This window comes from Galeopterus variegatus, unplaced genomic scaffold (genome assembly GCF_000696425.1).
Source record: "Galeopterus variegatus unplaced genomic scaffold, G_variegatus-3.0.2 Scaffold529, whole genome shotgun sequence".
In the NCBI taxonomy this organism is placed as follows: domain Eukaryota; kingdom Metazoa; phylum Chordata; class Mammalia; order Dermoptera; family Cynocephalidae; genus Galeopterus; species Galeopterus variegatus.
In genome coordinates this window covers 595,441-610,896 of record NW_007726640.1, presented here as the reverse complement: position 1 = coordinate 610,896, position 15,456 = coordinate 595,441, and the positions used below count along the sequence as shown (strand labels likewise).

At 50.3% G+C, this 15,456-nt stretch overlaps 1 protein-coding gene across 1 annotated transcript; it reads right to left on the bottom strand.

Moving 5' to 3' along the window:
• Nucleotides 1–207: 207 nt before the first annotated feature.
• SELPLG (selectin P ligand) lies at nucleotides 208–9,830 on the bottom strand. The gene is made up of 5 exons (XM_008569796.1): nucleotides 9,749–9,830; nucleotides 1,871–2,670; nucleotides 1,588–1,750; nucleotides 1,380–1,464; nucleotides 208–1,331 (listed from the first exon to the last, which is right to left on the bottom strand). Exons 2-5 carry the CDS (start codon nucleotides 2,663–2,665, stop codon nucleotides 998–1,000), a joined length of 1,377 nt encoding a protein of 458 aa, XP_008568018.1. The 5' UTR covers nucleotides 2,666–2,670; nucleotides 9,749–9,830; the 3' UTR covers nucleotides 208–997.
• Nucleotides 9,831–15,456: the final 5,626 nt, after the last annotated feature.

The window sequence follows — 15,456 nt, the reverse complement described above, 5'->3', positions numbered from 1 at the left end:
CTCTTCCCCACACATCCTGAAACCTTTCCTGACCACCCAAGGATGTACTGAGACGTCTTATTACCAATATTGAAGTCAATCTGACAGCCCACGGAGGGGGCTTCCTGAGGGGCCTGGGGCTGAGGGCAAACAGCTGAGGACGAACATCCCACCACATGCTGAGGGACAGAGAATTCAGGGGAGGCTGCCTGGAGGAGGTGGCCTTGATACCTCTGAGGATTCACCATCTGTTCATCACACTTTTATTGAGTGCCTGTGCTGTGCCAGGCCCTGGGCTGGGCAGTGGGGTACTGTGGTGAATGGCACAGAGCCCACTCTGAAGCGTGGCCACACGGGAAGGCCAGGGAGGGCAGGATGGTGGTTACTGAGTCACCACATGGAAGCTCATTGGTCCACACAGTCCCAAAGAAGGGTCTACCCTTGGGCTCTCCAAACCCACCACAGCCCTCATGGGTGGAGTCCTCACCCTGGTTCCCCAGAGAAGTGCCCAAGAAAAATCAAGCTGCCCAAATCAGAGTAGCCACAGGTAACGGCCTCAGGAATCCGTCGCCTCCTTCCTGTTTGGTGACCGTGGCAATCAGAAGTAAATGGCAGTAGAAGGGGGGTAGGGGAACTCAATCCTCCTCAGGACGTGGGGTTGAGACTCCCATGGTATCAGAGGAAGGAGGACAGAAGCGGGAGGCATTAGAGGGGACCCAGAACAGATGGGGGACAGGGAGCAGGACAGGATCCCTCTGGGCAAAATGGTTGCCTGCCCATGGTCCTTGGCCTGTCGGTGGCCGGGCTCCACTCGAGGCAGGAGAAGGAGATGGTTCCACTCGTGGCAGGACCTTGGCTGCTCTTGATGCTGTTTGAGGCTGCCATGGACCTTTCCTCAGGGGGTTTCAAGGAAGCCCATACCTGTGGGATAGAGGTCTAGGTGCTCAGAGGGGACCCGGGTGGACCTCAGACGGGGTGAGGAGGCCAGGGTCCTGCTGAGGCAAACAGACAGAGGGAGCTAAGGGAGGAAGCTGTGCAGGGTGAGGTCGTCTCCATCGTGGTCCTCACTGGGCTCCGCCATTAGGCCCTGGCTCTTGGCCTTGGGCAGGGTCCCGTTGGCCATGGTGGGGGGCCCATCACCCCTGTCAGGGAGCAGGGACGAGATGCAGACCATCTCGGTGGGGGAGTAATTGCGCACGGGGTACATGTGGGTCTTGCGGGAGAGGCGGACAGCCAGCACCACAGTGCACACGAGGAATACAGTGGCCACCAGGGCCAGGATGAGGATAGCCAGCAGGCACTGCTTCACAGGGATGCAGTCCAGGGCTTCTGTGGGGCTGGAGGCCACAGAGCTCCCAGTGGGGAAGACCTTCCCATATTTCCTTTTGACTATGTCAGACAAAGTGCTGGGTGCCACAGTGGTACCCTTGTGAGTAACCGAGGGCACAAGAAAGGTTGTGGCCAGATCTCTCATGGAAGTGGGCTCTGTGGACAGGGCCTCCATGGCAGCTGCTGGCCCTGTGGACAGGGCCTCTGTGTCAGTGGGCTCTGTGGAAGGGGCTTCTGTGACAGCTGGTTCTGTAGACAGGTCCTCTGTGGCTGCTGGACCCATGGACAGGGCCTGGGTGGCTGCTGGTTGAGTGGTCTGTGCCTCTGTGGCTGCTGGTTGAGTGGTCTGTGCCTCTGTGGCTGCTGGTTGAGTGGTCTGTGCCTCTGTGGCCACTGGACCCATGGACAGGGCATCCGTGGCTGCTGGTTGAGTGGTCTGTGCCTCTGTGGCCACTGGACCCATGGACGGGGCCTCCATGGCTGCTGGCTGAGTGGTCTGTGCCTCTGTGGCTGCTGGTTGACTGGTCTGTGCCTCTGTGGCCACTGGACCCATGGACGGGGCCTCCATGGCTGCTGGCTGAGTGGTCTGTGCCTCTGTGGCTGCTGGTTGACTGGTCTGTGCCTCTGTGGCCACTGGACCCATGGACGGGGCCTCCATGGCTGCTGGCTGAGTGGTCTGTGCCTCTGTGGCTGCTGGTTGACTGGTCTGTGCCTCTGTGGCCACTGGACCCATGGACGGGGCCTCCATGGCTGCTGGCTGAGTGGTCTGTGCCTCTGTGGCTGCTGGTTGAGTGGTCTGTGCCTCTGTGGCCACTGGACCCATGGACAGGGCATCCGTGGCTGCTGGTTGAGTGGTCTGTGTCTCTGTGGCTGCTGGACCCATGGACAGGGCATCCGTGGTGGTCAGCTCTATGGATAGAGCCCCCTGGTTGGATGGAGCCTTTGTGATGGGAATGATTACAGCAACCAGCTCTGTGACCAGAGGGTCCAGTGTGACTGGAATCCACTGTGCGGCCAGTTCTGTGCTTAGATTGCCCGTGGCTGCCCCTCCTGTGTTTGGGGCAGCAGAGTCTCTTGTGGCAGCCTCCACAGAGACTGGCTCAGGGGTTCCAGGCCCTGCAGAACCTCTCTGTCCCAAATTTCCCATCTCAACCAAGGTGTAATTTTCAAGCATTTCTGGAGGGTCTGTGGACTGGTCATAGTCCTCATCCCAGTCTTCATCCATGGCCACCTGTCTCCGGTCCCGGGCAAGCAAGGGGCCTGGGGCTTCCTTGGCTCCATCCTCCCAGGTGTCCTGCAGCTGGAAACTGCTGCCATGGCCCACTAGGATCAGCAGCAGGAGGAGTTGCAGAGGCATGGCACCTGGGGGAGACATTGACAGAGGGACGTCAGGGCAGCTTCACCCCTGGAACTGCCAAGCACCCTTACTGTGACCCTGGACTGTCAGCTGGGATGATGTTTGGTCTGGGGCAGACACTGTGGCTCTAAGCATCCCCATGACCCACCACATGCCTAATGCAGAGTGGACCCTCAGCAAGTAGCAGCTATTATTATTATTAGTCAACATGAATAAAGCCATTTGGGGAGTTCTTCAACTTCCTCTGTATGGTGCATAGAAACCTTACTGCCTCCCTATCATTTTTTGTTAAAACTTTTTATTTGTGGGCAAGATAACTCATTAGGGTGTAGAAATAAAATACTAGAGCTCCCAGTTATATATAAAAAAAAAGGGGGGGGCAGCTGGCCAGTATGGGGACCCAAGCCCATGACCTTGGTATTACAAGGCTGTGCTCTAACCAACTTCTAGTTTTATAAACTTTTTATGTCACTTTCCTAATCTCTACTTTTGTATATATTTATATCATAAGAGTACAGTAATCTCTTTATATAATTCATAAATAGATCAATCGGTCACTGACAGGGCCCACAAGCAGAAGGGTTTGGAAACCACAGGTCTGCAGGATAAAGCTGCCTGTTGGACCTTTGAAGCCTCTTGGAGCCTAATCCTGATCCCACCACCCAACCCCTGCCTTCACATCACTCAGTTCCCCCCTCCCCTATCTTGTCTCCCACCCCCCATAGCCCTTGCCAGTCCTCAGAGTCTCAGTGTGTCTCACCCTTTCTCAGTGACTCAGCTTGGTCCCATTCTCTTTGGCTGTGTCCTTGCCTGCACAATGGGTATGACATTACCTATCTTATAGGCTCTTGTAAGGATGAAATGAGATGATGAATGCAAAGGTTTTAGCACTTTGTCTGTACGGCAAGTTCTCAGCAAAGGTTGGCTGCTTTGTTTCTTTTAGTCAACCTATCCTGTAAATCCTCAAGGGCCCAGAGCCATTAACTGAACTCTCTGGGGGCCAGGAGAAAACTCAGATCTTTTCAGATCAGCCCTCCCCTCAAGGAGCTTACAGTCATTACATTTGCCTGTGTGTAGGACCACTGTCCATTCTGAGCGTCCACACTGTCCTCCCTACCAAGCAGCCAGAAAGGACAGTGCCTCTCCCTTTGGCCATCTCATTGGTCTCATTCTTTGGCATTGTAAACACAAGTCCTTTCTTGTTTTCTCTCTCTCTCCTTACACTCCCACTGGCACTGGCTTGTATTTATAGGATTCAAAATCTTACCCTTGAGAATCCTGTGGTGAGTGACAGTTGTGTTGTGGAATAGGATTCAGATATCCCTGGGTCTCCTGGACATAATGCCCTTCACCAGCACACAACCCCTAGAACAGTGTCTGGGGCAGAGTGGACATTCAAAAATGCAATGGATAATTTCCAGTATCTTTCTTTGCACTTCATTCACATGATTCAGAGGAAAGACTGGTTGTTCATCATTCCTTGAGTGACTATAGCTTACTCATGGGCCCCTCTGGTTCCAGGCTCAATCTGACCTCTTTTACATGTTAGTTAGACTTATGTTGGCTACTAAAATGCAAATCTGATCACATCTTAAAATAATTTCTTAAAACAAACTTTATGATATTTGCACCAGACATATCTGGCCTTCACAATTGTTCCCATTTTATGGAGGAGGGATCTGAGGCTCAGAGAAGTGAAGCAACTTGCTTAAAGACACACAGCTGGCAAGTGGCTGAGATCAGATTTGAACCCAAAGAGGACTCGGGAAGGCTTCCTGGAGAGACCTGACCTAGTTGAGGGTACAAAAGGCTGGTTTCGGGGGCCCAGGTGGGAGAGGAAGGGCAGAGTGAGAAAAAGAGGAGCTTGAAAGGCATATATCACCTGGAAAGGTAGGCCCCATATGTACCATACAGGTTCCATACAGGGCATAGGATTGAAAGCACAGACTATGGAGTCAGACAAAAGAATGTTTGGTTCTCAGCTCTGTCTCTTACAAGCTGTGTGATTGACTTTGAGACAGATCCTTGCCTTTCTGAGCTTCAGTATTCCCATCTGTAAAATGGGGATAACAAACAGCACCTATCTCCTACGGCTGTTGAGAGAATGCAACGAGATGATGGATTCAAAAATTCCAGCCTCACAGTAGTGCTTAACAAATGTCACACACACACACACACCCCTTTGCCTCCCAACCTGCCTTCAAGACAGAACAGTTTCTTTGCACATGGGGTAGAGTTCCTACTTGGTGAAAGAATATATGGCCCACCCTTGGCCCCACTTTCCTGGGGGCAGGGGACTTCAGGAAGAAACTACCAGCTCAGAGACATATTTCATAATTATGAAAACACTCGTATCCACCACCCCCACTTGGGCAGTTCTCAGTTCCTGGAAGGCAGATCTCTCAGCCACTTCCTGGAATCAGAGAGGGAGGGCACAAAAGCATAAGGCCTGGACCCCAGTTCCTGGTGGGGGCTGGGGTGTCTCGGTGAGTCTGGGCCTGACTTTCTACAGGCCAGAGGCTGGGAGGACACCACAGAGAGGGCCGGGGTCATGTTCTTAGGGTAAACTCTTACCATCGGCTGCTGTTTCCCCTATACCCATTCCCACACTGCACTGTACACAGACACCCGGGTGCACCCTCACTCAGTACCTGTGTGATCTTCAGCAGGTGACTTCACTTTCTCTGAGCCTCAGTTTCCTCATCTATAAAATGGGCAATATCACTTCAAAGAATGGTCATGACGATCAAATGAGATGCCATATGGAAGTTCCCAGAGGCTGGCTTCTGGCAGGGGCTATACTCTTTGGGGCTGCAGATGGACAAGTAGAGGAGAGGGAGGCCTCAGACTGAGGGCAGGTATGGAAATGGCAACCTCCCTTCCTCCCCTGTGGGCAGTCAGGGAAGCCACAGGGCCTCTGTGAAAGCAGAGACCTCGTCTGTTACTCCCTTGTGTGTTAAGATGAGACATGGAGGACTGGGAAAGCCCAAATCTCCCTTCCTGGGTCTATCTAAAGTGACCAGCTTGTTCCTGATGTTCCTGGTGATAGTACTGAAAGTCCCTCAGTCCCAGGCAAACTTGGGTGGTGGTCACCCCAGCCTGATCCCTGCTATTGGTGAGTTTCAAGAGCAAGGAACTGACTGTGGACACAGCAGCCTGGAGCAGACCACAGCTGAGCAGACATCAGCCCATTTGACAGGAAGAAAACTCCAGGCTCCAAGAGATTCTGTGTCTCTACCGAGGCCGTGAAGGTAGAAAGGAGAGAGTTTATGCACTATGAATGGCAGGTAGCATAAAAATTCTTTAATATTTGCTAAAATAAATTTATTGCACTATGTGTAACAAAAATGATTTTGTGTGGATGGATTATTTCGTTATCTCATTACCTGGGTGACCTCATTCACCTTCACTCCTATGAAGCACTGACTGTCATGACTCCCATTATACAGATTAGGAAAGCAAGGTTTAGAGCAGTGGACTCACTTCCAGGCCCTACCTTCCACCTCTCCTCTCCCCAGAAGGCAGAATGGGAGTGGGGCCAGGACAGGGCTTTGAGAGGGGTAAAAAGCGGCCATATCCTGCTTGTCTTGACACTTGCCTAACAGACTGTCCATTACTTGTCTTTCACCCTAAATCCAGGTTGCTTCTGCCCTGAGCCCCACCCAGGGAGTGGGCTGCCAGGGGGTCCACACCCCAGCTCCAGAGACCATGCTATACAGCCACCCTGAGCTGCTCAGGAAAGATGCCCATGGGACTCCAAGAAGCTTGGGACCTCCCTTTCAGAATCTTGTGAGTCCAGGAGGCAAGATCTTAGAATCTCTTGGAATGTTAGAATCCAAAAGACTGAGCATCTCAGGTTTGGCTTAAGTAGTCGCCAAAAAGGGAAGGCTCCCAATCAATAAGTAGATCAAACTGAGGTGTCCCCACATTCCACAGCAGGGCTAAATCCTGGTACACAGGACAAGCTCTGCCTTGACTGGAGGAGTCACATCAAACCGGACCAATCCCAGCTCTGTTCCTTACAAGCCATGTGACCTTGGGCAAATCAACTCACCTCTCTGAGCTGTGGGTTTCTACCTGTGAGTCCAGGTAGAATGTTAAGCACACACTAGGGGCTCAATAAATGCCAGCTATTGTCATTCTGCATTTAGGGCAGGGGACTCCCTGATAACAACTGCCATGTCCTGGAAAAATCCCCAACCCTAGGACAGGCTTTGACACACCTCTGACCTTCTCAGTCAGAAGGACGTGGGGCAGGGAGCCCTAGAAACCTGTCTCCATTGTAAACCCTGGGTGCCATCCACAGCCTCAGCCTCCTCTGATGTGTAAATCACATGTTATAGGGTGCAGATGACATGCCAGGCACTGTTCTGAGAGCTTCACATGAATTATTAACTCACTTGGGCCCCACAATCCCATCAAAAGAAAGGGTACCATTATTAACCTCATGTGAAAGATGGGCTGTGGTTTGAATGTGTCTCCCCCAAAGCTCATGTTGGAACTTAATCCCCAGGATAGTATTTGAAATGGAGGGTGAAGGATTTTAAGAAGTGATTGGATCGTGAGGACTATACCCTCATGAATTGATTAGTCCATTCGTGGATTTATGGGTTAATGGGTTATCAGGGAGTAGACTGGGGGCTTTATACGGAGAGGAAGAGAGCACGTGGAGAAATGCTCATGCTCAGTTCTTGCTTTGTGATACTAAGTCGCCATGGGACTCTGCAGAGACGCCCCACCAAGGAGAAGGCCCTTGCCAGATGCGCCCCTCAACCTTGGACTTCCCAGTCCCCCAAACTGTAAGAAACAAATTCCACTTTATAAATCACCCAATTGCAGGTATTCTGTTATAAGCAACAGAAAACTGATGAGTGCAGATGAGGAAACTGAGGCCCACCTGGTGCCTAAAGTCACACAGCTAGAAAGACAAGGAGCAGGAACTTGAACCCAGGCAGTCTCCCTCCAGGGCCCACCTCAGTCACAGCCCCACGTCACCTGTGCACAGGCCATGTCCATTCTCAGGAGGCAGAACACATGCTGCCCCGCCTACAAGCTGTTGCCCCAGGCACAATTAGTGTCCCCCGTTGTTTAAACCTTTTCTAATATTTATTTACTTTCTAAAAATTCATTCCCATTGGCTCATAAACTCTAAGAGGACAGGAACCACAGCTGTCTTGCTGGTCATGCCACATGCCCAGGACTTAGCCAGCAGGTGGACACATGGCACGGTCTTCACGCACGTGCCTCTCATGACGCTTGCCCCATTGGACTGCAGGCGCTGTGGCTGTCTGTCCCTCTACCCCCACCACACAAGCTTCTGGAGGGCAGGGGCTCTATGGGTCCCCAGCACCGACAGGCCTGCCATCCCCAGAGGCTCACTAAACGCCTGCTGCAGGAGTGGACATGTGACTGAGGCGGGTGACTAGCACCAGCTGCACAGGATGTGCCAGCTTCAGACTCTTCACCTCAGATTTGTCAGTTGACACTTCCCAACCTTTTGTCATCATCTCCCCACATGCAGGAACCTCTTTAACTTTTTTTTTTCCTAATTACCATCCCCATGACATTTTAATACCATCAATATGCTGTCTGTCTGATGTTCTGTGGCCCTTTGCAGTACCACAAACTACAGTGTTAGCTGAGATTTTTGTTTGTGCCCCTCCAAGAATCCAGTTTCACCTGTTGGAACCTGAATTTACAGGACTGATGCAGAGGAGCTGAGGAACTTTGCACAAATGAATTCAATGAGACCCACACCTGATTTTAGTTTAACTGAGGGTTTTCTGAAGACTCTGGTGTAGACAGACGGATGAACACACACACACTCACACACCCAGCCATGCTATCTCCTTCCTGTCTACACTTGCCCCCCATCCCACCCTTCACAACCATCTTCCTGCTCAAGCTCAGTGAAGGGACCCGAGAGTCCCAGACCTGGCCTCACCCTGGGCTCCACAAGGGTCCTACGGCCTTAGAAGGGGCTGTGCCACGTCTGAGCTCAGCTACCTCCAGCCACGCTGCCATAGGCAGCTGCTTCTCCTCTCTGAGCCTCGGTTTTCTCATCTGTCAAATGGGGCACTGTCCACCTGCCAGGGTCCTTGGATGATTCCCCAGCCCCTCTGAAAGGTCTGCTGTGGGTCTGGCTGAGGTTTCCAGGAGGCGTCGGCCCAGCAGCCTGGCCCCTTCTGCTGTCTGGGTTTCAACTCCCCTGGATGTTGCAACCCCCAGAGAAAGCCATTCTGGGACCTGGGAGCCACCTCCTGATCCCCCTGCCCAGTGAGAGGCCTGGCTCGGGGGAGTTCAAAGTTAGAGACGGGAAAGGGAGGAAAACAGAGGCCAGGAAAGAGGAAGAGAGAACCGGGTGAGAGCCCTGATTTTCGTCTTTAGGGGTGTGTGTTGTTGGGGGGGAGCTGCTTTAGCCACCAGCCCCCACCGTTCTTCTTTAGTATCCCTAAAGTACCCCATATACAAATTAATAAGTATTCTAATTATTATTATTTTCTCTTTTGCTGACAATAGTATCCTAATTCTAATATTTTAATAATTTGCTACTGACAAGTGTCATTTTTTCAATCTTATAAAAAGTATGGAGAACGCATCTTTGAAAATGGTAGTTTTATGGATCCATAACGTGTGAGGCTTCAAGACAAATCCTGCACCCTCCTCCTTTCTGGAATCTTTCAGAACTAATCTCAGCTCTGCTCCTAAGCAAATCCCTTCACCTCTCTGGGCCTCAGTTTCCCATTAGTGAAAGGAAAGGGTAGGATAATTTCTAGGGCAACGCCCATGACTTCTCTATTTTTTGAATTCAGAATGCCCCAAGACAGCTGCTGCAGGCTAACCTGACAGGGAGGTCAGGTTAGAAGTTAACAGGAGCATGATCTGGAAGAGACACCAGAATAAGACCACAGACTCCAGGATGACTCTGGTCTGGAGCTGTGGAAACTTGGTTGGCCCTCCCCAGAGGCTACAGCCCAGGAAGGGACAGAGGTCCTGCCCCTGGCCTGGTAGCAGCTGTAAGGTAAGCTGGCTGGTCCCTTGGGCCCCCAGCCACTCCCTGTGGTTTTGCAAGTCAGTACTTACCGTGTTCAGCAAAGCATGGGACAGCCGTCTTGTGGCCCAGAGTGGCTTCCCTGCTTTAGCGAAAAGGCTCCAACCCACGGTGCCGGGCACTGCTGTGGCACCCCCTGCAGAAGTCCCAGGTCCCACCAACCCCTAACAGCCGTGTGGAAGAAGAAAGCGAGGGGGGGGGGGGGGGGGGTGGAAAAGCACAAAAGACAGACCTTCACGGGGTTTGCAAATATGATGTACTTCTTTCAAGATTCAAACATTATCTCTTTGTACAGCAGGTCCTTTCAACTGCAATCAAGAACCTCTATGGAGAGCTAGATTACAGATGCCATAAGGGCACGACCTACTTATCTCTTTTCTCCATCCTAATTTGTTCTTTTGGCCAACTCTGGTACTCCAGGCTGGATGCTCTGGGATCCAAAGGCGAGCAATTCTGGGTTCTTGCCCTTTCATCTAATGGGGAGCCTGGCAAGTAAACAAGTCGACAGACTGTTATGACAAGACACAGCGTGTCACTCTGGGGTGAGCAAGGGAGGGGACCTAACTTACCCCGATGGGGAAGGGGATTGTCAGGAGAATCTTCCAAAGAGAAGTGGCACTTAAGATGACAAGTAGGGATGAGCTGGGTGCAGCCCAGGCAGAAGGCACAGCATGGGCAAAGGCTGCAAGGCCACCAGGTCACAGGACACTTCGGGAAGTGAAGGAATGGGTCTCTCTCAGTCTGCCCTGTGGCTTTGCACAAAGTGGGGGCTCAGGACACACACACAGAGAAGTTCATACCTGCCTTGCACACAGATTGTCTAAAAATGAAATCCAAAGACCCAGCAGCCATTCACCAGCCATTCCTAAGTCAAGCAACTTAGGAAGCTACAGCTGGAAGGTGCCAAAAACCCACCCTGCCTGGCAGGGGAACCAAGGCCCAAGGGTGGAAGTGAGATCCTTAGAACCCAGGCTTCCCCCTCTTCCCCAGCAGGTTTGGAAATAGCCAGCCTATTTCAAGGGCAGGGGGCTGAAAAACTCTGAGCAGACCCAAGTTGGGGCAGAGGCGACGCTCCAATTAGCAGAGGTAAGGGGTTGCAGCTGCCTGCCAAATCCAGCCTGCTGCCTGGTTCTGTGCAGCTGGCAAGCTAAGGCTGGTTTTTACATTTTTTAATGGTTGAAACATGTTTTGTGACATATGGAAATTACATGAAATGCAAGGTTCAGTTTTCATGAATAAAGTTTTATTGGAACACGGCCACCTTCATTGGTCTATACACGTCGTGTGTGGCTGTTTTCACACTGCAGTGACAGAGTGGAGTAGTTGCTTCACCTGCAAGGCCTCATAACACAAACTGGTAATGTTTCCTGAGCCTCTACTCCATGCCAGACCCTGAGCTAAGTGCTTTGCATTTATCAGTTCATATAATCCTCAGAGTAGTCTTTAGAAATGAAGAAACTGAGGCTCAGGGTCACACAGAATAAGGGGCAGAGCCAGGACAAGTCCAGGCAGACAGAACAAAGCTCTTGATCTTAACCCCTAATCTGTGATTGCACAGGCTGCACGGTGAGTGCTGGTGACTGCTCTTTGCACACCAGCAAGCACTTTATATAAGGGAAAAGGCATAACTTAGCTGCAGGTAAACTATCTCAAGGTAAGGCGTGAATGTTAAGTGTCCTTTTTAGAGGAACAAAGATTGCTAGGAGGGTTCCAGTTCATGTTGTCTGTTGTGAAGACCATAAAACCACATCTCACTGCACCTGACAGCTGTGAGATTCAAGGATTCGAAGTGAGCAGGTTTCTGCTTCTAGGAATTGAGCCCAGAAAAATACTCCAAGATGTCTTCAAAGATTGAAGCAATGATATTTATCACAAGAGAAATATTTGGAAAAAATATAAAAGCCCCATACTATAGGAAAGGGTTCCACCATGGAACTCACAGAGTTTGAACAAATCAAATAAAAAGGCCTCAAAATAGATTTAAGAACAGAGATGCTCTAAAGAAAGGCCCAGACCTGGAAGGGAGGACGGAGAATCACACCCCACTGCCTGCCCTCCCCCACCAACCTCTTTGATTCTAGGGGGGCTCACAGGCTACTGTTTGCCAATTTGAATCATCTAAAGGGGAAATGGCCACTTGAGGCCCACTGCAGCCAGGATTCAATTCTCCTTCTCAAATAGGAACAGAACTTAGGGAGCTAAGGAGCTGGTTTTTGGGTTGGTGACTGCAGCATGAAGCCATTCCTCTGGAGTAAAAGAGAACTGGGGCTCCCCAGAGCTCACTGGGTCAGCTTAGGTACTGGAGGGTGACCAGCACAGGGACTGGAGCCAGACTTGGAAGGCCAGAGGGCAAACAAACATAGAAACGTGCTCCAGACTCAGTGATTTTCCACAGAGGGTAGCAGCTGAAGGAATCCACGCCTCTCACAGCCATCCTCAAGCACCCAGCCTGTGCCTGGAGGTACAGACCTGAACTTCAGATCTCAGATCTTAAGGGGCTCACAGGTCTGAAGACAGACATTAGATGATACATAATGACGGAATCTTGGTTGCAGACAAACTCAACCGAGTTTAAGTGGCAACAGGGGTCCTGGGGTATCTCATGGAACTTAAGGTCAGAAATGCAGCTGGACCCCAGGCATGGGCTTAGGGAGCTAATGGGACCTAGAAGCCCTATCTCCATCACTGTCCACCTGTTCTGTCCACATACTCTCTCTCCACCAACTTCCAGGCCCCTGTAAAGGATCTGATGACATTGGAGGTTGCTCCAAGGGGCTCACTGGCCCAGTCTGGGCTTGACTGTGGTCAGGGAGGGTCATATTCTGGAAGCAAAGTACTGCTGAGCAGATGATCCAACAGGTGCCCCCATCCCAGATAATGCCTATATCTTCAATCGTTCAGTCATTCAACAAATATTTATTGACACATTGTGTCAGATCCTGGTGAAGGATACAAGTTTCTGTCCTCACGAGCCATTAGATCTGGTGGTAATAAGGTGTTATGGGGAAAATAACGTCAGAAGAGGGGGTCAGGTGAATGCTGAGAAGGGCAGACATTGGAGGGAGGGGAAGGAAGCCCAGTCCAGAGCTAGGAGGACTCCTGAACACACGTGAGCATCAGGAGAGGTCAGGGAGGCTCCAGGGCAGGTCACACAGGGCCGCCTTGGCCAATTTTGAGGATCTAAGTTTTCATTCTGAGTGTATGGGAAGCCATGGAGGTTTTTGAGCCTGGATGTGGGAGTCAGCAAGCCTTTTCTTAAAGCTACATGATAAATATTTCAGGCTTTGTGGCCATATGGTCTCTGTTGCAACCACTCAACTCTTTGAGTAGAGAGCTTGTGCAGTATGTCCCAGTAAACTTTATTTATGGACACTGAAATTTGAATTTCATATCATATAATTTTTACTTGGCAATAAATATTCTTTTGAGTTTTTTCCAACCATTCTTAGCTTGTGGGCTATACAGAAACTTGCAGCAGGTTGGATTTGGACTGTGGGACTTAGTTTGTCTTTCCCTGCCTTAATGCCTTAAAACGTCACTCTGGCTGCTGCTTTGAGAACAGACTAAAGTGGAGGAAGGAAGCTCAGTTAAGCAGGGAAGGCTCAGAAAGCAGGGATGGTTGTCTGTCAAATTGACTGGGCATTGGGGTGCCTAAATAGTTGGTCACACATTATCCTGAGTGCACTTGTGAGAATGAAATTAACATCTGAATCCATGGACTGAGTAAAGTAGATTGCTCTCCCTAATGTGGGTGGGCCTCATCCAAGCAGTCGAAGGCCTGAATAGAATGAAAAATCTAAGAAACTCCTCCTGCCCAACCCTGACTGCCTCCAAGCTGGGACATATGTTTTTCTGCCTTCAAATTTGAATTGAAAACTCACCTCCTCTGGGTGTCTCTGGTTTGCTGACTGAAAATCTTAGGACATTTCAGCCTCCATAATCATGTGAGCCAGTAGGTCCTGTTTCTCTGGAAAATTGTAATGCAGCTCTGTCCGATCAGAAATGACGAGAGCACAGTGGAGGTGTGAGAAGTAGCTGGACTAGAGTTGTATTTTAAAGCCAGAGCCCACATGAGCTGCTGACAGGCTGGTGTGGGATATGAGAGAGGAGACAGGAGTCAAGGTGGGCTGGGAGGCAGGGGCAAAGTCAAGAAGGCTCTCCCAGAGGTTGAAGAGCATGGACCACATCCTGCAGATAAGGACCACTGTGTCTTCTTCAGAGACCTTGACAGGTTTTGTTTTAGAAAATATCACTTGGAAGCAAAAAAGGGAATGAGTGGCTGGAGGTAGATAAACCTCCAGGCATTGATCGGACCTCACCACAAAGGGAGGCAGCAGGCGGCCAATGTCCATACGGGAACCTCCACCTTGCTATCATATGTGTTATTTTGAACCACTGCCTCTGGAACAAACTAGCTGGGGTAACAAGAACTTGTTTGTTATTTTAGGAACTGTAGCTGAGGATGGCAATAAGCATCCCAGGAGTTTGTGAACCATGGAGGAATTTATCTACCTTCTACAATGCAAATACCGTCTTAGCATGGAAATGAACCCAGAACAACTTCCTGTTATTTGTGGGGCAACTTCCCAGTTCTCACACCTCATCACTATAACCCAAAAGCTTGGGCTTTGTTGCTGAAATCCTGATGGTCGATTCTCAGTTCTCAGGGCACTGAGCTTTAGCCTGAACAACTTCCATAGCCGGACTACTTGGTCATTTGCTCCACTACAATTTTCTCCAAGACATTTACAGTCCCACTGTAAAAATAAACATTCGCCTAGTGACTGCCAAGATGAATGAAACTGACTAGTTGGGGGGGGCAGGTTATGAGATTAGGAAATGAGTAACAAGAAGGCACAGGGCTATAATGAAGAGCATTGCTGCTAGGCACCTGGTGCAGGTGAGGCTGGACAAATTTGGCAACCAACCCCCTCAGCTTCTGCAGCATCTCAGGGTCCCCATGCGTGATTGCTTATACTACAATCTATTTGCGTCACCTGGACCACCTGGCTGTGAAGGTAGGGAAGGAGCTTTATATTTGAAGCGGTAGTGTGAGCGTGTGTGTGCTCCTTGTTCTTCCCTTTGAAACACTGACTACTCGTCTCTTGCAGCCCAAATCTTTTTACACCCGCAACTGCCTGCTGGGTCTTACTCTCTGAGTCATTTCGCCCCAGTGCTGCTCCATACCCGCCATCAAGTCCTTTCACTTTCACTTACTCTTTGAGATCAGTGTGAGGAACCTGCCATTTATAAAACAGAACTAAGCACCTAGTTGTCACTGCCCAAGCTCAAGGGTGCATGGATTTCTTTTGGTAACATAAGAGACCTGTCTACTTTCTTTCCTGCTGCCTGCCTACCCTGAGTTGACTATTGAAGCAGAATAACTTGGTCATTTTTGTCTTCTGACCCCAGGCTCCCCCGGCAATGGGATTGGCACTGCTTTCTAAGGTGTCTTACCATGAATTCTGTATTCCTCATCCAAACATTCCCCTCTCCGATTTTCCAAACTCAGGCTCCTAAAATCAGTTTTCTTACCCAGTTTCATTTCCACATAATAAAGCACAACTATACTGAATGTGAGGATCCCATCAACTTCTCTAAACTCGTCTTCCTCATTTCAGCCCATCCAACCAACTTCGCAGCTATCTCCTCCCGAGTACCTTCTTGCATCTGGAGCATTTCTCTCTCCCCACCTCTCCACCCCACCGTCCAAACACTTGTAGTGGGGGAACTTCACACA